The 21,843-nt window shown below is 42.0% G+C and overlaps 1 protein-coding gene across 19 annotated transcripts in view; it reads right to left on the bottom strand.

The window, feature by feature from the left end:
- The window catches only part of SYNE2 (spectrin repeat containing nuclear envelope protein 2), a 300,242-nt gene continuing 278,399 nt past the window's right edge, over positions 1 to 21,843 (bottom strand). For 16 of the 19 annotated variants that reach the window (XM_074996338.1, XM_074996337.1, XM_074996340.1 and 13 more), the window contains 13 exons: positions 19,659 to 19,796; positions 17,611 to 17,805; positions 16,060 to 16,342; positions 15,654 to 15,722; positions 14,696 to 14,835; positions 13,550 to 13,679; positions 11,345 to 11,556; positions 10,658 to 10,858; positions 8,532 to 8,660; positions 4,903 to 5,091; positions 2,658 to 2,744; positions 2,429 to 2,475; positions 1 to 1,471 (listed from right to left, as the gene is read on the bottom strand). In XM_074996338.1, the coding sequence (XP_074852439.1) occupies positions 1,249 to 1,471; positions 2,429 to 2,475; positions 2,658 to 2,744; positions 4,903 to 5,091; positions 8,532 to 8,660; positions 10,658 to 10,858; positions 11,345 to 11,556; positions 13,550 to 13,679; positions 14,696 to 14,835; positions 15,654 to 15,722; positions 16,060 to 16,342; positions 17,611 to 17,805; positions 19,659 to 19,796 (2,043 nt within the window). In that variant the 3' untranslated portion in view covers positions 1 to 1,248. The remainder of the gene's footprint in view (positions 1,472 to 2,428; positions 2,476 to 2,657; positions 2,745 to 4,902; positions 5,092 to 8,531; positions 8,661 to 10,657; positions 10,859 to 11,344; positions 11,557 to 13,549; positions 13,680 to 14,695; positions 14,836 to 15,653; positions 15,723 to 16,059; positions 16,343 to 17,610; positions 17,806 to 19,658; positions 19,797 to 21,843) is intronic. The other 3 variants (XM_074996344.1, XM_074996345.1, XM_074996346.1) reach the window with 2 other exon arrangements.

Below are 21,843 nucleotides of genomic sequence, written 5' to 3'. Positions count from 1 at the left end.
TTCAGTCACTGCAAACATCAGCAGAATTTTAATGAGAAAAATGGTTAAACTGTACCTCCACCAAACATCATATTCTAATAAAACTTTTTCTGATACCACCACTTGAAGTTTTAGCTTCCCTTTAAATGTGAAGTTTCTTAAAGATAACTTATAAAAATCTATCTTGGCACACTGTACATCACTGAGAAGATTATTAAATCAAAGATCTTCAATTAAAAGGTCAGTTTACATTTGTATACATATAGTGTATAAGCCACATCATAACTTTCATTTCGAAAATATGCACAATATAAACCACTTCCATGCAATATAATTACTTCTTATTTAACACAGTCATCAAATTCTTATTTAAAAACGGTATAAAAAGACACATCCAACTACACCACAGCAGCCCTAAACACTGCACATAACATATGTATCACTTTCACTGGAAGTGTTGTATGAATAAAGTACAGTATAACAAAAATATCAGATTTAATTGTTTTATCTGTTTACTACAATACCTGAAGATGCAAACTGTTGCCAGTTAACTGGACACACACTGAAGATTGCTACTGTCACATTAAACCTTGACCCAAACCATCTGAGTGTAACATTACATCACCATTGTTGCTTTAACCCGTGTTCCCTCTAAGTTTTTCCATCCATGGGTGGAATAATTTTGTTATGTGCACCAAGGCATGTGTGGGTGTGCACCCCCAACAGAAACATGCTGTCCACTGTGGGTGCTCTGCTAATCAGCTGGGCAGCACCTGAATCTCTCCTGGGTGACCACCCAAGTGCTCAGTTTACATGGAACACAGGCTGTAACTGATGTTCCATTACTAAGTCTTTCAACTTTACTTCTGTGGACCTTCCAATTTATAAAATGCTTGTATCACTGCACCAAAGTATGGTGCTTATAGAGTTTTAAACTACAGAAGTACATTTTCTGTACAATTAATGCTGTGTTACTCACCAAAGGGGGGAAAAAATCTGAAAAGACCTTTTGAGGTTCACTATGTTCTCTGCCCTGCTTTGCATTGGAAGGAGGCTCTCAAAACAATATCTCACTTATATTTCAATGGTAGAATACAGGCTCTTGCTGTGGCACCCAGGAAACTAGTGTCAGGAAAACATAGCCAAGAGGGTCAAAATTTTAAAGATGGAACTTTCTATATTGAACTACATGAGTGCTGTCTTCGATCAAAGCCGTGTGAAAATAAGCACCCATGAGAAAATGTGTATTGTAAAGTGATGCGACACTTTCTAGGTTGGTGGAGGTCCATTGGTGTATCTCAGCATGGGATAGAAAGAGCGAGCGAAATTGTTCACTTGTGTGCAGCTGTAATCTTCTTCCGAGGATGGGATCATGCAGGCCAGAAGCAAAAGCAAAAGGAAGAGAAACTGCAAGGGTAACGCTGCTCTTAACACACGGTAAAAAAGGGACTGGGGGCTGGAATTTGCTTGACTGATTTGTTCGTTTTCCATTCTGTAAATAAAGAATAATCAGATACTTTGATGAGGGTAAATATTAAAAACGAGGTAACTAGTATGTTGCATTCCTCCTGTCACACACACTCTCTAGCTTTGCTTCATTACATCAACTGTCTCCTCTCCCTTCCCCTTTAAGAAAGGAAACGTTCACTTCTGAGATCAGACACAGCTTCAAACATGAAACACACTTAAATCTACTTTAAAAAAGGGTGCGGAGAACACCTTCCAGGTGTCACAACTAATGACGGAGTCTCATACATAAGCATAATCCCCCCAAATATGTTAATGTAATCATTCAGCCTTTGGGAACAAGCAATGGGTACTAACAGCTTAGGATAACAGGCTGCATCTTGCATAGGGTTATTGGAATCAATTTTTTTAAACAATATCTTAGTTTTCAAGAGCCTAATGTATCCATGTGAGGTGGCCCTCATAAAAGACGGGCCTCACATTGTTACGGTTCCTCACACTGTAATACAGGAGGTATTTTTAATTCTTTTACTCTTATCCTCTCACCCACACTTGGCTGGAAGGGTGACTGATTTGTCCAGCTCCGCAAAAGCTGTAATCCCTGCAAGTTCCTGGGGTGTAAGAATATGCTACCGCCTCAGGAAGAAAAAAATTAACCCTTCAGCTTCTTGCCTCTACCAGTTGTAAAAGGGCCAACCTCCAAAGGGGCATATTGTGGAAAAGTTCCCATACAAAATGGGCTACTTCTATATACCACCACTGTATCTCAAGATACCTCACGATCATTCCTAGCAGAAACAGTGAAGTCAGCCACGAATACCCACATTTTGCCTCCATAATGTAGACCTCTCCATTAGGAGCAGAGTCTCCCTGTATTTGTTTGCTATTTGGTACAGCACCACACTGGCACCAAGCCATTAGCCTTGTCTACTCTCTAAAATTTAAAACATAGTTTAGATTTCTATCAATAATAATGTGCTACCTGACACTGTTGTTGCTCCTGTCTTCTGAAGTTCTTCTTACTCTGACCTGTTAAGAGAAACATTTAAGATTACACAACTCTAGGACAATCAAATGTAAACACTCTCATATCTGAAATGCTTAAGTTTCAAAAGGTTTGAGACTAAAGTACAGAGTCAATTCAAGGGAAGGTGGGTGAAGAGACAGCAAAAATCTTAGAAAGAGAGACATTTAATTTAAAAAGTGCTTGCCATTGTTTGTGGGCTTGATTTCACTACTAGTGGACGATAGCCTCCAGAATCCAAGTCGTCTGCTGCTGGCAGAAATACATGTTTGGCCTAAAAAACAAATCATACATCCCTAAAGTGCGTGCGCACAGGATAACTGCACAAACTGCAACATGCTGTATGTGGCTATTAATTTTTTTTTGCCTTTGTATATATGGATGGCAGCCACCTTGTGAACAACAAGCAATTCCAGTGCTTGTTTTACCCTGTGCAAATGTGAGAAACAGCTTTGGAAGGAACAGAGAGGCAGATGTGTGCTGATATACGAGCTTGCAAACATGTCAGTAAGCCCCACTGTTCTAATTCAAGCTGCCACTGAGGCATGAGATAGGGCAAGGGTGTGCACAGTTGAGGGCAAGACATTTTGTAAGGGGGGCACAGCACTATTGGCTCTCTGCCCACCCTTCCACAGATTCCACTGCTTCACCAGCCTTCTGCTTTCTCCCAGGGCTTCCACCACTGCAGTCACCAAGGGAATGTCTCACCTGCCACTGGGCCAATCAGAGTGCACAGAGGCCATGAGTCAAGTGGTGGGGGCAGCCAGTGAGTTCCTGGCTTGGTAAGGTACTCTCTGTCAAATGTCAGTCAGGCCATATCAGCATGACTGGCCTCAGGTGCATAGCTCAGGCTCCCTATTTTTAACCTCGGCTAAAGAAAATGGGGAAGTAGGGGAGCCTCTTTAACCATATGTGGTAAAGACGGAGCCTGGAGAAGCAGGAGCAGTTAGCAACACATGACACAATGAATACAGTGATCAAGCTAAGGCTGGTGAGCCCTCCCCATTCCATATCCCAAATAAGGAATCAAGTGAAATGTGTTAAAATACCCTTTCCCTAGTATATCCCGTATAAGGAAAAAAGCAAAATGTGTTGTAAAATAATTGGTATATAGACATACTTAGGGGACCAAGTGAAATGTATTGTCAAATGATTGGTGTATAGACATGGATCAACCCAGGAAGGAGTGACATCAAAAGTCCTATAAAGCAGCACAACAGCAACCCCCTGGGGGTGGACTCCCAATGCCCCGGAGAAGCCGAGTACTGCTTGCACCGAGGACTGATCACCCTACACTGCCCCACCTGCCTGCCCATGAGTTAAATAGAGTAGTGCGTGAATACCTATCGGTACCACGAAGAAACCTGTATTAGTATAGCTCGAGCAACGTAATCCAACAGTTTATTGTGTTCTCTTTGTATCTGCTCAACTGCGTAAGTAAAAACCATTCCTTGTGTTAAATCTGTTTATGTTTTGTTATTTGTTCGTCACCCATATCCATTTTTTTTTACCCAGTACCCTGACCATTGGTCAAAGGGAAAGGTACTCAACTGTGTATTGTGATGTGTTTATGTTTTCGTTCGAGTCTGTAACGGCCATGGGTAAGGCTGAGGCAAAGATGCCCCAGGACCCCCGAAAGAGCTCCGGCCCAATGATAGGGAAGTTCTGAAAGGAAGCTGCCTCAGCTGGGAAGCATTTCCCACTGAACCTCCGCGTTCTACAGGACAGAATGTTGTGTGTTTGCATGTCAGTACTGACAGGTGGGCTGCAGACAGACCCAGTTCTGGGGCCCCTTCTTAGTCCACCCCTTTTAGGTAACCCCTTCTTACTTAACCACGTCTCAGTTAACCCCTTTTTAATTAACCCCTCATTCCAAGCAAACCCAGTTAGAGAGCACTAGAAGAACCTGGCAATCTGTGTCTGTGACAGCAGAACCCTGAAAAACCACACACATCACTCTTCTGGCGTCCTCCCCCCAAGCAGCCCTCCTCCTTCAGAGCACTCCCTGGAGTTCCCAGGATGCTCTTCCTGAACATCCACCCCCTTCCTGAGCACCCCCCCATCCCTTTCTGTGATCCTCCCACAGGTTGAGGGGGGGGGGGGCCCCTGCTAATTGCAGGGCCAAAAAGTGGGGCCTGCTGTAAAAGGTTTGCTCACTCCTGAGATAGGGTGTTTCCAATATAGATAAACATACAACATGTAGGGTCACATACACACACACATATGGTATCTCTTACTCCAATAAGTGCACATTTGAGAAAGCAATAAGGAGCTCTAAATACATGCAAGTTTCAATCCATCATGACTGTCTTTTACAGTTTATAATCTTGATTTTTTTATTTTTAGGGCTGGTTTTGCAGCATTGTTTGTTGTATCCTTTGTCATCGTAGCACTTGTTAATGATCAAGTTTAAAAGTCAGACCCCAACTCACCATGTTTCCCTGTGAAGTTTTTAAATCATGTGAAACCTGTTCAAGAAGCTGTTTTAGTTTCTTTGCAATTACATGTATCTTCTCATCAGCTTCAACATAATCTCCATCTGACTTAAACAGAAGGTAGGTGGAGATTTCCTGTAGAGCATTTACTTGAAGCTGTTGTTCCATCAGCTCTTTCTCCAGTTGCTTGAATAGGAAAAGATTTGAAATATTAACGATCAGCGCAACTAACTGCTCTAGACATATGTGAGGATTATAATTTCATAAAATGAACTGATTTTATTTCTACATCATTTATAATGAACAGTGCAACACGATTAATAATCCAAATGCAGCAAGTGTAATGCCCATCTTTGATGAAGGAGAATATGGGAAACTACAGACTCTCCAGCCTCACATCAGTCCCTGAAAAAAATCATGGAACACGTCCTCAAGGAATCCATTTAGAAATACTTGGATGAGAGGAAGGAGATCAACAACTGTCAACACGGATTCACCTAGGGCAAGTTATGCCTGACCAACCTAAATGCGTTGTATGATGAGATAACTGATTTTGTAGCTATGGGGAAAGCCGTGGACATGATAAACCACGAGGTCAGCAAAGCTTTTGATACAGTCTCCCACAATATTCATGCCAGCAAGTTAAAGAAGTGTGGCTTGGATGAATGGACTGCACAGTGAATAAAAAGGTGGCTATAGCTCTGGGCTCAACGGGTAGTGATCAATGACTCAATGTCTACCCAAGCTAGTGTCAAGAGGAATGCCCCAGGATCAGTTCTGGGGCTTGTTTTTTTCAACTGCTTCATTAACGACCTAGATAATGGGATGCACTGCACTCTCAGCTAGTTTGTGGATGACACTAAGGTGGGGGCAGAGGTAGATAAGCAGGAGGACAGGGACAAGGTCCAGAGTGACCTAGATAAATTGGAGGATTGGGCCAAAACAAATCTGAAGAGGTTCAACAAGTGAAGAATCCTGCACTTGGGATGGAAGAATCCCAAGCACGGCTACAGGCTGGGAACTTGTGGGCTAAGTGGCAGTTCTGCAGCAAACAACCTGGATATTAGTCAACAGTATGCCCTTGCTGCCAAGAAAGCTAATGACAAATTGAGCTGCCTTAGTAGCAGCATTGCCAACAGGTCAAGGGAAGTGACTATTTCCCTCTGTTTGGTACTGGTAAAGGCATATCCAGTTTTGGGTCCCTCACTACAGAAAGGATGTGGACAAATGAGAGAGTCCAGAGAAGCACAACAAAATTGATTAGGTGGCTGGGGCACATGACTTATGAGGAATGGCTGAGGGCACTGCACTTTGACAGTAGCCTTCCAATACCTGAGGGGGTAAAGGAGGTTCCATAGAGGATGGAGCTACGCTATTTTCATTGGTGACAGATGACAGAACAAGGAGCAATGGTCTCAAGAAAAACTATTTCACTAGGGCCATGTCTACACGTGCCCCAAACTTCGAAATGGCCACACAAATGGCCATTTCGAAGTTTGGGGCACGTGTAGACGTAGCCTTGGAGGGTGGTGAAGCGCTGGAATGCATTGCCTAGAGCAGCGGTTCTCAATGTTTTCTAGATGGGAATCCATTTTGACAGTTCAGGAAGACTTTGTGACCCATGGCAATTCAACACTGGGGGTTGGGGGTGGGAGAGAAGGTTCTCCCCTGTGAAAAATGTGCACACACCCCGGCTTAAACACTTTTCAGCCCCGCCACCCCCACACTTTAACCCCTCTCAGCTAGGGTTGCCAGATTTTTAATTGGTTTCATGGCCAAATCCCTCCTGGTGGCCTTTAAGCCAATTAAATTGAGTTTCACTTCAGTGCAGCTAGGCAGGGCAAGGGACTGGGAGCTGGAGGAGTGAGCGATGGCAGAGCCACAAATGTCTCCTTTAAGAGCCACCTGTGGCTTGGAGCCTCTCAGCCTGTGACCCTTACCAAATCTAACTGGGAATCCCTGGCATAGAAAGCGGTGGAATCTCTACCCTTAAGATCTTCTAAAGCCAACCTTGACAAAGACCTGGTTGGAATGATTTAGTAGGGGTTGGTCCTGCTTTGAGGATGTGAATGGGGGAAGGGGAGAAAAGCAAGATTTCTTGAGGTCTCTTCCAATTCTAATCTTCTATGGTTCTAAGAAAAGGAATAATTACAGAGGGTGTTATGGATTAGAATTTAGGTGTAATCACAGGGTTTTGTGAAAAAGATTATTCATCTCCTCTTCATATTTCAGCACAAAGTAGTGCACTTAATCATGGACCTTTGTGAGTACTTAATCTGTTCACATACAATACTTCTATGATATTTAGCTTCAGCTAGATGTATTAGACAACCAACGCATAAAACCACAGCTACATTTTTGTATAAATGAAGATCTTCCAACTGTACCCGCTTCCTTTCAAACAATCTTTTTTTTTTAGAAATAACTATATTCTTTTTACTATGGCTGTCAAATAATTAAAAATTGCATGATTAACCACATTGTTAAACAATAATAGCATACTGTTTGTTTAAAAATTTTTGGATGTTTCCCACAGTTTCAAATTATTGATTTAAATGATAACAGAATACAAAGTGTATGGTAGTGACTTTATATTTATTTTAGATCACAAATATTTGCACTCTATAAAACAAAATCAAAATTTTTCAATTCTCCCATTATAAGTATTCTAGTACAATCCCTTTATCCAGAACACTGAAATGACCAATTATGTACTTAAAAGTAAATAAAACTGTAGAACCCACAAGTCCACTCAGTCCTGCTTCATGTTAAGCGCACTGCTCAGACAACAAGGTTATTTACATGTCCAGGAAATAATGCTGCCTACTTCTTGTTTACATCACCTGTGTAAATGGCACTTTCATGACTGCAGTACTTGTATTAGGTGAATTGAAAAGCACTATTTATAATTTTTGCAGTGTAAATATTTGTAATAAAATACATATGAAGTGAGCACTGCACACTTTGGCTACGTCTACACTAGCCCCAAACTTCGAAATGGCCATGCAAATGGCCATTTCGAAGTTTACTAATAAAGCGCTGAAATGCATATTCAGTGCTTCTTTAGCATGCGGGCGGCCATGGCACTTCGAAATTGACACGCCTTGCCGCCGCGTGGCTTGTACCGACGGGGCTCCTTTTCAAAAGGACCCCGCTTACTTTGAAGTCCCCTTATTCCCATCAGCTCATGGGAATAAAGGGACTTCGAAGTAGGTGGGGTCCTTTTGAAAAAGAGCCCTGTTGGGATGAGCCGCGTGGCGGCGAGGCGCATCAATTTTGAAGTGCCACGGCCGCCCGCTTGTTAATGAAGCACTGAATATGCATTTCAGTGCTTCATTAGTAAACTTCAAAATGGACATTTGTGTGGCCATTTCGAAGTCTGGGGCTAGTGTAGACACAGCCTTCGTGTCCTGTTATAACTGAACCCAATAGATTTGAAAATGTAAAAAACAATCCAAAATATTTTATTTCATTTGATATTCTATTTTTAACAGTGCAATTTTTCATTTTCCTGAGTAAACTTCATGAGTTAACTGTGGTTAATCGACAGCCCTACTTTTTATTTTCATGGAAATAACTTACACATTAATCTCATACATTGATTCAGTAACCAACACATAACATACCATTAATTCTTTTTGGTTCTCCAGTATTGTATGAGGGTCACTGTTTGGATCAGTGGACCGTGTTTTACATCTTCGACTTTCAGCACCCTCTAGCCCCAAGAGCAGATTCTGACTTAGTTCATGGAAATCCTGAAAAAAAACAAGTAAAGATTTACAAGAATGAATGCCCTGGCATGGAAGGGCGGAGAGAGAGATTACTACAATAAAATCAATCACTCTTGCAATGAAACAGATGACCAAGTGTTTTTATTTAGCTTTGTTATAAACTACACTGTTTCTCAAAACTACAATTAGTTTTAATGAAGGATAACCAAGCTCAGACTTGTGGCCCCAGCTCTGCTATCAGCTCCTTCTATGGCTTTAAGCAAGTGATTTAACCTCTTTTCTTCAATTGTCACGTCATCTATAAAACAAGGGTAATAAACAGGGATGTTAAACCCTGTTCAATTGGTTAATCGGTTAAATGCTAGGTTTTAACAATTTAACTGATTAAACAGGTGTGTGTGGATGCAACAGTGGAAGCCCCTCTAACTGGGCTCCAACTGGGCTGGTGCGGCCCTTTTTCTACAGACAGGGGCTTCTCCAGACAGGCTGGAGTGTCCCAGCTCACTGCATGCTGGGACTGGGACTGTTCTGGCCCAGCCAGAGCACCCTGCCTCATGGTGTGTGGTGCAGGGAAGAGGAACGGGGTGGCTGCTACAGCCCTGACTGGTTAACCATGACTGGTAAGCTTCATCCATTTATGATGAGGCTTATCAGTCAATCAGTTAACTGGTTTCACTTTAGCATCCCTAGTAATAAGATAGAGCTACTTCTCAGGCATGTTGCATGCATTATTTACAAATTGATTTAAACATGATATATCTTCAAAAATGTCATGGGCTGTTATAGAGCAGACGGTAATCAATTGTTCTCCACTCAAAGTAGGACAAGAAATTACCTGCTGCAAGGGAGAATGAGGTTAAACATTAGAAAAAAACCTGTCAAACTATAAGAACAGTTCAGGAATAGGATTCCAAAGGAGGTTGTTGAATCCATCTCATTGGCTAAGATTCCAGGTTAACTTTGTTTTGCTTCACAGGGGGGAGGGAGGAGGGAGAGAAGGGGGCAGAATAGATGACCTCTGAAGTCCCTTCCAGCCCTGTATTTATATGCTTCTATGAAAAACAGTATAAGTGCCAATCACCTCTAATGTGGCTATCCTGTGCATAAGTAAGGGCACAAAAGAAGACCACAGTAAACTGTCAAAATGAGCAATTTTGAGTTGTGCTTAACTTGCATTAACATGAGTTAAGTGCTACTCGAAATCCTGCTCCCCCTTGCCCAAACCCCACCACTGGTCCAGTATACCACCTGTGCACAGCTCCTGCTCACCACCCCCATGCATGGCTCTGGCTCAAGCCCTGCACCCCAGTTCAAACCCCTTGCTAGTGGTTCTGGCTCACTGCCCCCATTCAACACCCCCATCCCACCCCACCCCACCCCTGTTCAAACCCTCTGGCCCTGGTTCAAACCCCTGCAGCCTGCCTCACAACCCCCATGTGCAGCTCTGGCTCAAACCCCGCCCCCGCCCCGTCTTAACCCACCCCAGGCTTTATATAGGGAGATACACATCTCAGAGCTGGAAGAGACCTTGAGAGGTCATTGAGTCCAGTCCCCTGAACTCTTGACAGGACCAAGCACCATCCCTGACATTTTTTTTTTTAAATCTATTTGCCCTAGATCCTTAAATGGCTTCCTTGAGGGCTGAACTCACAACCCTAGGTTTAGCAGGCCAATGCTCAGACCACTGGGATAGCCGTCCCATAGCCCATTGCCAGGCTTAATCCTATCCAACAGCCCCTTCCCCCAAACACAGGACTTACTTTTCAAAAGGAGCTCCAGATACTCCAGCTGCTTCCCCAGCTGCAGAACGTGAGTTGCACTGGGGAAAAAGCTGCCCCTGACTTATGTGAAATTCGAGTTATGCGAAGGTACATGGGAACACAACCTCGCATAACTCAAGGTATCACTGTATAAGTACAAATTCTAAGGAAGCGCTGATATTCCCGCAACTGCCACACTGTGTCCTCTGACCGGCTTATTTTACCTTATAACAAATCACCTCTCATTCACTCTCTACTTACCTGGCACTGCATTAGGGTTTGTTGTAACCCCCTTCTCCAGTTGTCCATTGAATGAGATACTTTCTCCCAGCGCAAATTTACTTGGTGAAGTCTGTTTTGAAGCTCTTTGGATTCAGTGCTGTCTGTTTGATGGAAGTCTTTGCTGCTCAGGTTAATGGAGAACACTAAAGCCTTGTAGTTATCAAAGGCTTTAAGCATGTTCTGAAGAAAGAAGCAGATTACAAGCCTCAGTAAAACAAACCAGCAGTCATGCAGCACTTTAAAGACTAACAAAATAATTTATTAGGCGATGAGATTTCGTGGGGCAGACCCACACTTCCTCAGATCTGGAGATATAACATGTCCAGTACAGAACTGATGGTTTTACAGCACAGGGATAAAAAAAGAAAAAAAAAATGAAATAACTGAAAATTGAAATACACAGAACTGAAGGGAAGGGGTGCAAAATACTGAGTGTCCTGCATGAGATCATTATAAATATCAAAAGGTAGGGAGACTGTTTTTGTCATGCGTGAGGTAATTGCCATCTCCACTAAGGCCAAGAGTCAATACATTAGGATAGAAATGTCAGATACAGCTGGATTATTGCTGCCTGAAAATGTTATTGTTAAAGAGAATTCACAAATTATAGGGAAAAGTATTTTTGCTCAGACAAAGAAGTCTTTTAACTAGAATGTGACGACTTACTTTGAGTTTCTTTACTCTCTGTTCTATTGCATGCATGTTGGTTGCAGGCTTTGCTTTCTGCAATTCTTCCAGGTCTTCTTCAGTTTTATCCAGCCAAGTAGTAATGTCACGGAGATCAGAGGTCAGCTGTTGCCATTGCTGCAAATTCTGTTTCATTCTAAGTTTGTTTCTTAGGTCCTGAGCCTGTATGAGCTCCCATCTCTCAATAACACCTACAGTGATATACCAAAAAGTGCTTTAAAACACCCATAATGCAAATATTATTTAAAACAGAAAAGAATATTATTTACAAATGAATGAGTTTAGCATTTCTCAAGAACCCATTCTGCAATTAGTGTCTGACCAGATAGTGTCTTTCCTTGTGTGATGTGGTATATCTGTCCCACACTGGGCCAGAGCAGGTAAATTCTGTACTATGGACTGAGGAAGCTAGATCCCTCTCATCTCTGTTGGACATGCTCTAACTGGGACCATAATATAAGAGAGAGCAGCGCAGGTCAGCTCAGCTGAGGCTGACCACTGATGAGAGAAAGACGCGTGACAGGCTCCTGCTGAGAAAGTGACGGAGTCAATACAGGCAGACACTACCCAGACTGGTGCTTCTACCCAACTCCAGCTAACTGCCAAGAGATCTCCCGCATTTGAAGTAACCCAGGGAAAAGGCAATCAGGATGAGTGACTGAGAAGCAAGGTATCAGTTCCTTCAGGCCATGGACTGAGATGCAATAAAGAAGGGTAGGCCTGGGTCCCCCTACTCTATCTGTCCTATCATGGACACTGCCACATGCAGAGTGGTGAATGGGGCCACCCAGCTCTGTGAGGAAAGGCAGCTGCCTAGACTTGGGCCATTAGACCCTATGTCCTGAACCCCAGGACAGCCCTACTTATTCTGGCCATTGAGCTATATTGCTCTGGGAAGGTTGGCAGCTATTTAGATTTCCAGTACTAGGCCTTACTGTCCTGAACCCCAGGCTGGCCCGAGTGACTTGGGCTGTGGGGCCATACTGCCCAAAGGGGCCAATATCCATATTTGCCCTGTGACACATTGTATAAAAATACCATAATAAAATTATTGTAATGTACTACTTGTATCCTGAAAGGTCAGCTTTACAACCAGATACACAACCCAGACAGGGAAACTGATAATTACTTGGAATATACACTGACACTACACAGGCCATCCTCCCCGCTCCCCGCTCCTCGCCCAGTAAGTGAGGAATACTTTACCCAGACAAAAATACAGAGAAGTAGAATACAATTACCCAGACTAAATGGGGCAAAGACAACAGGATTCGCAGCTATGAGATGTAAAGTAAACACAAGTGGCCATGTTCGATGTATCATCTGAAAGACGGCACTTCTGGCAGCACAGTGCTACATAACACCATGCTGGGGTATTGCTGCTGTGCTGAGATGCAAGAGTGCGAACAGCTCTTCCCAGAGCACACAGGCCTGCCTTGGAGGCTGGTCACAGTGTGTGAGATGATGCAGCCAGAGCAAAAAATGGTTGGCACAGCTGCAATGTATCACTGTTGTTCTCCTGAAGATTCGTAATTATGGTACAAACCTGATATTATGAAGCTCTCAGAAAATACCTGATGCAAGAAAGCAGGGTCATGTAAGGTTCAGGGTGCCAGCTCAACCTGCTCTGTTCTAACTATAGACCAGCTCTACAGTGAAAAAGTGTAGCAATTACCAAACCTTAGCTAATCAAGGGCTTATGCAAATGGCAGCTGTAATATATTGTTACTTTCTTAATGGTTGGAATATAAGTTACTGAGAAAGCAAGTTATACCAATCTCGTCTTAGTCAAAGTAACACACTTCTTGGCTCAATGAAGAATTTTCAGTCTGATTAAATATAGCTTGAAGTGGCTAGAACTTCACTGAAATGAGTGAGAACAATTTCACTTTGATCAGTGAGGAGACAGAAGTCAAGTAGATGATGAGTCTGAAACACTTGAGTCTAGTAGCTAAAATGGAAGGGCTGAGAATTCAGCAATAAAAACAGGTCAGACAATGTCAATTAATAAGAAGGTTTAGCAAATTTCAGAAAAATGCATCTTTTCAGAGAGCAGCGGAAATTCAGTTCTCAAGATAAGTGCACTATCATGTTGTCTTTGCTTTGGTGACTTGTGAGTCACATAATAAACTATTTCACAATAGCTATTATTCATTTCTTTACGTGGTTTATCTTCAATTGTACCTGATTGCTTCTCTGCTGCTGCAACAATCACAAGTCCTTGATCATTTCGGGGCTCTTCATCATTCAATATAGCAGATAGTTCTTTCTCATTGTCCATGTTCACACTGCTTGCAGACACTAGCTTTTTAACCTAAAATAATTTCATATGTTTATTAAACTCGTATGGCACGAATGCTAACAGGCCTTCAAAATGCATGCGTGTTAGTACAGAAGGTGGCAATGCGTAGGCTTTTGAAAATAACACTTAATAAAGCCACTGCAAACCAACATCATCTCTGTGCAATAGAACTTTATGTATAGCAGGTAAGCATGCAAATAGTTATTGGTAGAAATACAGTAATGGCACTTAAACTGGTGAGAGGTTCAGATCATCAAAGGTGTTCAGGCTCTTAACTTCCAGGGCTTTCATTGGAGCCTATATGCCCTTGAAGATCTGGGCTTTAGAGACTGGTAGAAAACTACTATTTTTTCTGAACTACTGTATAAAATCTAGTATTAGTGCCATTTCCACTCACTCCATCAGTTACTGGGACTTGACAAAAGCTACTCTAAGAAAAATACAGATGTGGCTTCACAACAAGCAACTCTAACAATAACCTGTGCATGAACAACACTGCCTCATTCCCATGAGAACTAGTGCACGGTTGGCTTTGGCTCAACCCCCTTGAGGCAATGGGGAGGGGGCAAAGCAGGAAAAATAAGCAGCAATGCAAAAGAAGACAAAAGTAGAGGTGCAGCCAATCTGAACCTCTGAGAATGCACTCTCCTCTGGCTTCCCCACTGCCTTAGGCACAGTCTGCCTGGCAATTCTCTTTTTGCCACCAGGGCAACTCTTTGAATGACCAGAAATGGGAGGAGTAGCAGACTGTTTGAGAGCGGGCCCCTTCCATACTTCCAGCTGGGAAAAGATGCTTTGAAAAGATGCTTTGAACCTAGAGATGCCAGCCTGCTACGACTGTCTTGCCATTTGCTGGAATTAAAAATTGTGAGGAAACCAGTCCAGGGATCAATCCAATCAAAACTGTCACCCTATTCAAATTACCCAGATGGAGGTAGTTGGAAGGAGATACATAAAATAAGTATGAAGTTCTTCCTTCTCCCAACTGTGTTTTGCTCAGAATTAATATCCACCAGTCTGGAACTCACATAGCCTGGCTTATATGGGGTGCTTGTCTCTGGGCTGCCGGACCGCACATTTCCCACCATCTTGGCTTGGTTGTAGTGATGTTTTCTGCAGGGTGGGCTGTCTGGGGAATGCCACGTAAGAGCTTCTGAAATGGATTTTCCTGCCACATAAAACAAACACACACACACTTGAGTCTGAGACTCCCAATTCTGTGATAAAGCGTTTACTTTTTAAGTAAATTAACAAGTGTTCTGAAGAAAATGGCATCAAGTGGCAGCATCAAAATGACAATTCTGCAGCTTTCCTTGCAAAGCATGCACATTTGCAACATGTCAACAGTGTTCCAGAAGGTAATGAAATGACAACCATGCAGTTACGGGACATTTTATTTTCTTCTGAAAATGTATGGCTGCAGCGTGATTTTAAAACAAGAAAAGAAAAGTTTGCACCATAGTTTTGGGAAGTTCCTATCCCCAGGACACTATCATTTTGCCGCAACGCATGACAGCCGAATCAAGGACAGACCTGCCCGGGCTGAAAGACGACAGGGAATGCTCATGTGAGAATTAACCAAGGGCATGCCCAAGGCTCTGTCCCACACAATGCAAAATAAGCGATAAAGTGCAGCTTCTACTTGCGTAACTAAACTACAGTCTCAGTAATTTTCTGAATAAAATCAACAAGGAAAAAACAATACCCAGACCAAGCCACCATGAAAGAGCAGAATGATTTTGGATTGATATAATGAAATGCACAAATAACCACCTCTGCATTTGATAGGAAAATTCTAAATGGCATGTTCTTGACTGCTTTGTAATGTACATGTGTTTCTATTGCAGCATAAAAACACCATGCCACAATGGCACATGTTGTCCACACAAGGCAGGAAATCAGATGTTATATGAAAGAGATTTAGGAGTATAGCGTGAGCCACAGGGAGACTGCCATGTTCAGACACATGCATTAGCAGGTGCCTACCAGAAGATGCTTTCAAAGTTTTTGTGGTCATTTTAAGATATGCCTCTGGATTTTCAGTGATTTCTACATCTGAAAGAGAATAATGTCATTTTCCTTGCTGGACAAATATTCAATGTTTTCCGAATATTAAATAGATACATCTGAAATATCGACATACGATAAACTTCATTACTATTTTTACTTTTAGAAAACAAAGGATGTGGGGGCCATTCAAAACTTTAAAGTCAGTTTAGACAAAACTATCCATTTTGTCTAGACAGTATCATAAAGGGTTAAATAACTTTCACATTTTTGTACCATTACAAATTAATACCCTCCCTCCCCACAACTAACAAAACAGGTATCACCTTAGGGATCCTGAAGGTGGCTGTACTGAAACAAAATGTCAGGGATAACTGGTTCTTACCAGAGAGAGCACTGTAGTATGTTGCTTCTTCTTCATCCTCATGAGAGGAAGAACCGCCTACATCACCTGTGTGATCCCATTCAAGTGGGATGGAGTCAACACTGACAGGGGTCTCACAGCCTGACCTTTCATGAGCTGGTGCCGGGGAAACAAGTTGGCAAAGGGACTGCTGAGAAGACGGCACCTCATTTGTTGCCTTCTTATGCCAGGGATCATTTCGCATTTCTCTTGAGTCTTCTGCATCTGTCTCATTTTCTGATGTATCTTTGTCATCTTCAAGCCCCTAAAAATAATTGTTGTATATTATGAAGAATGAGCACAGATTGAGGTCGCTTAACAAGTGACATGGGATGAGATGGAGGAATACAGATGTTTATTTTTGTGGCAGGCAGACATCAGCCTGTGAGGGTTTGTCCCCATGTATGTTCTTAAACTGATGGAAAACTCAGAGAAGATTCTTATTTCTCCTCCTTTCCTTTCGTTCTTTCTTTTCCTTTTCTTATGCAGCTACAACTCCTACCTCAGAACAATGTTTAGCTCTTCTCCCTGTATCACCCAGCCAACAGGGAGATGCCTCCCTTCTGCAAACAAGAATGGGTAGCTAACTTGTGCATGGCACTGTAAGGAGGAAAATGAGGAGCACTACTATCGGGTGCCTATGCTAATTAAGCCCTCCAGTAGGTTTTTTCATGGATGGTATTTCTTTTTGAGCCAAAACACACTGAGCATTGGCTGGTATCTCCCAGTGACAAGGGAAGATTGGTATTAGTCCCTCCACTGAAAGTGCAAAACAAACCAGGGACACAAATAAATCTACTGCATTTATGCAAAAGAAAATTTGAATCATGTTATACAAGCTAATAGTGGACAATGAATGCTTACAGTGGCAACAGCTAAACTACAAGCAATCTGTCGACAGAAGTTACTGTCAGAAAAGATCTTCCGGCAAAACTTCTTTCAACAGATCACGTTCACACACAAAAGCAGATCGACAGAGCAATCCACTCTCTTGACAGAACCATCTTGACAGAAGCTCAGCAAACAGGGCTGCTTGGTGAACTGGAAGCCTGGTCTGTCAAACAAGGGCACCTCACAGCACCCACACAGTTTTTTTTTTGTCAGCACATTCTGTAGACAAAGGTGTTATTCCTGAGCATGGACAGGCAGAACGCTATCAGCAGAAGTGCTGAATTTTGTCTACAGACTGTTGACAAAATGCATTTTGTGTGTAGACGCTCCACAAGTTTTGTCAACAAAACTCTCTAGTGAAGGCGTAGCCAGTGGGAGTACAAACAGGCATAAAAATCTGCATGAAACATTTTCAAGCCCTTTACCAGTAATGAATGACTAAATAAGCTTCACATATCCCTGTGAGTGGTTAAGTAACTTGTCTCTGGGCAAATAAAAACGAATGGACAGGCTGGAGAGTTTTTGACCTCCTTGGCACTCAATCCATTAAGACTATGCCACTACTCAGCTGCTGCTACACGATGAATACTGCATTTTCATACCAACACCTGTCAAAGAACTAAGACCATACTTATCCCTTACAGGATGCCTGGAAGTCAATCTTTGGTGGAATCGAGAGACTCGTCCAAACACTTCCTGACAGTATCTATGCAGTTCCTCCAACTCTTCTTCGATCAGCGTAGCATCCACAGGCTCACTCTTCTGAATGAGCTGTTCTCCGAAAACTATGAGCTGGTCAATCTTATTGGTGTTTAGAGTTATTTCCTGTTGGAAACCCTATATTGAACACACATAAAAAACCGTTACTCAAGCAGTGTTTCTTGCCTGTGCTACAGCCCATCCTTCTGCTGTAGCATTGCAAAGGGAAGGGAATCGGAACACTGACACAGTCATCTATCTTCTTTGGCAGGCAGCTTTCGCTCTACCATCTGTAAAGGTTTGGCTTTTGTTTTGCTAGTCAAAGTTGTGTGGGTGAATTTAATGTGTGAATGTAGGTGCTGACTGAAATTAGCACCAACTGAAGTGCTCCATCCATGCAATGGGAATAGCACAGCAATAGCTATACAAACTTGCCCACTCTATCCAGTTGGTGTACCTCAGCCCAGATCTGGATGGCCCACCTCATGTGTAAAAGAGTACGCTATTCTTTACGCCTACATAAAGTCTTCCCATAAGACCAAACCCAATACCAAAAATTACATTTGTGATGTGGGACTTTGCCACTAAAACTTAAACTCTTTGCTATTGAAACAGATGGCAAAAACTTCTGGCCACCTTAGTTAGAACAAGTGATCTATACATGAGTTTAACCATCAAGTCACCTTTTGAACTTTGCACAGAACAAAACCAAATACATGCTGTGGAACAACAAAATGTGCTAAGGGTAAAAGGCAGAGGAATACTTCTGGGAGGAATATCAACTTAATTATTCATGTAGCAAAGAATTAATACCTTCTTGAGGGAAATGCGACAAAAGCTGGTACACATGTTCCTGATTGAAATTTTCGAAGAATTTACTTTCCACATAGTCTATATTACATTAAAATCATATTTGGATGTAATATTATTAAGGAACTGGACCTATCTTCAAGCTGGCTAACTGATTCTAAATGTTAATTTTAGGTATATGCAATGAAAGATCTCCTACCTGGCACCGAATTAACCAAAAAGCTCAATTAATGGGTATTTATGATATCTCCCAACACAAATCTTCAATATAGTAACTGAGAGCAGTATATTGCCCAGCACATCATGCAAGATTAAATAATGGATTTATTCAAAAAAACAACTTGCTGGGTGTATTTTGGCATCATTACAGATTCAGCCCAATTGTCTACACCTTCTACATCTATAATAATACATGTTGATAACGATGACCCTGAGGCACTGCTAAATCCTGAAGTACCTTCTCAATCATCAAAAATAAATAAATAAATACATAAAATGAATGCATTAATGAATACATAAATAAATTATGTTCAGTATAGTTTACTATTAAGTGCATTTTTATGATCTGGGTGTATGCCACGCACTGCCCACAGTAATAAATAGTGTCACAAGGTAACCTACTTTATAGAAAACTTTATGTACACCTAAGTGTAACTTTATATACACCTAAGAAGCCAAAAAGTCTGCACTGCAGTACTCCTACTGGATTGGTAAAGTACCCATTATATTAGTTTATCCTTTTATTCTAATTCCTTGAAAACTGGTATTCATTCCATTGGCAAAGTGCAACTCTCCCTTAACCAGACTATTCGATTAACCAGCACCCTCTTTTCCCACAACATGTCAGATAATGGAGCTTTTACTGTAGTTGTTGCGTGTACCCAGATTTTAAGATATCTTTCAAATTAAATATATCTGTCATTGAGGGTAAGTTGTAAGAGGGAAGAGAAAGATAGAACTGAAGACTCTGAATACTGAATTTATATTTTATAGAAAGTATTTTTATGTTGAACCATATGATTTTTTTTTAAAAGTTTACTGGACCTACAACAAATAAAATCAGAAGGACACGTATACAGTCCTGAAATTAGTCCACAGATAACTGGCAAGCACTGTCAAGACACTACAGAGTGACATTATCATCTTTGTTCTGCACAACAGCAATTCTGAATTATACATACATTTAATTGCCGCATTTTGTCATCAGAGTTACTGTCTGAGAAGTGTTCCACGTTTGTCAGCTGAAGGTCCATTTCTGTGAGCCACACAAGAATGCTTTCCCTTGTTCCCTCAAACTCCTCTCTCTGGTTGGTGAAATACTAAATAAGAAAAGGGCAGTTTTTAGTTTAGTTACTAAATACAGATTATCACAGGAGCACTTTCTTTCACAATTGCTGAATAGACATGTGTCTAAGGCCTTGGCTACACACAGGAGTAAAAGCTGCATATACCTAAAGCAGCACAACCTCACCAGGCACAGACACTATTATACAGCTATAAAGGTGTTTATGTCACACAGGAAAGGGAAATGAGATATAGGAGTATAAAGCACCTTTATACCAGAGTGAAAACACCCACAGTAGCAAGGTACACTGGTATAACTATGCTGGTAAAAAAATAAACCAATCTACATCCATGTTCTACACAGTTCTACCAGTACAAAAACCATGTCTGGACCAGGACTTCGTTGTTTTTCCTGCTTGAACTTTAGCAGCTAGTTTAGATAAAGAGAACAGGTCCCATTTCTAATTAAAATTAAAACATCAAAATTAGCAAAATGATTGATTAGCTGGAATGCATAAATACACTCAAGTGTAATTATCATGCCATTTGGTGTTAAAGCCATTTGTGCAAATTTGTTCCACTTCCTGCTGTCTCCCACCTGGGCAGATACCAGACAAGGCAATTTCTTCATCGCAGCCCGCTAAACAGTTCTCAAACAATAAATACACTGAAAAGAAATTAGGGAAAAAGAGTACAAACAACACTGTCTAACTGTGCAAGTCTGTACCCTGTGCTTAGTTACAGATAGATCTGCTGATTTGGAGGCATTTACCTTCCTACCACTTGCTGGAAACTCATATCACCACCTGGGCCATGACAAGCTTTTCTAGGCCACCTCACATGTACCGGAGCCCCGAAGTCAGTATAGCCACCTCAGAGAAGGTCATGTAAGTATTAGACCGAGCCTCTAGGTGTCCACAGATACTCTCCTCTAGGTGTCTACAGATACTCTCTTGCTGCTCCCCTCCACCGTGGCTCAACCCACAGGAAAAAGGAGCTATCGCTGAGGAAGGAGGTGTGGCCAGTATGACCCTTCACCATACACCACTCAACTCTTTGGGCCTCTCACGAACCAGCATAAATTACAGTGGCCTTGTACTACACTGCACCAGGAACTGGGGAGGGAACTTTAAGATTCTTTTGTGTTCCAGCATTTCACTTGAACCTCAGGACTCTGCTTTCCAGGTTTACAAAGACACAAAGAGTTGTTATAATCAGTCTTGGAATAGATGGGTGCCATTCCAATTATATTAGTGGAGATGAACCTACTTACTCCAGTGCTGAAATTACCCCAAAAATTGGATGAGGGAGTACAAAAGGCTGTAATTAACATAGGGAGGTATAAAATGTGCTTATGCTTGTACTGTTGCCTGCAAAAAATACAGCCCTATTTATGAACCAAAGTCTCTCCGCAAACCTGTACTCTGTGCAGCAGCCCCTGGAGCCCTGTGTAGTATCAGAATTGCTGCTCAGCATAGGTCACCTGAGGACTGGTTCATAAAGCAAATGAAGAAGTCAAAGTAAAGTCTCTCAGCTCAGGGCAGAAGGTCCCACGAACACAGCCACAGAAGCGTATGGGTGCGGAGGACAGGCAGAACAGGAGCAGTACTATCTGGGGTAGAGTGAAAGTTATGCTCTCCAAAACATGGCCTATTAGTCCCCTACTCTTTACTGCTCAGCAGCACCACTTACAGACAAATGCCACCAAGTGACCTCCCTAGGAGGTGCCCTCATGCACTGATTGGTAATTTACACACCTTGCTGCAGGAACTTAACTGAAACAAAGGGAAGTATATGTTCACACAACACACAGTCAACCTGTGGAACTCCCTGCCAGAGGATATTGTGAAAGCCAAGACTTCAACAGGGTTCAAAAAAAAAGATCAATTAATGAAGCACAGGTTCATCGGGGACTATTAGCCAAGATGGACAGGGATTAAATCCCTAACCCTGTTTGCTAGAAGCTGGGAATGGGTGACAGAAGCTGGATCAACCTGATGATTTCCCTGTTATGTTAATTTCTTCTGAGGCACCTGGCATTGGCCACTGTCAGAAGACAGGACACTGGACTAAATGGATGTT

This window comes from Carettochelys insculpta, chromosome 6, assembly GCF_033958435.1.
Source record: "Carettochelys insculpta isolate YL-2023 chromosome 6, ASM3395843v1, whole genome shotgun sequence".
Taxonomy (NCBI): domain Eukaryota; kingdom Metazoa; phylum Chordata; order Testudines; family Carettochelyidae; genus Carettochelys; species Carettochelys insculpta.
This window is presented reverse-complemented; position numbering and strand designations above follow the sequence as displayed.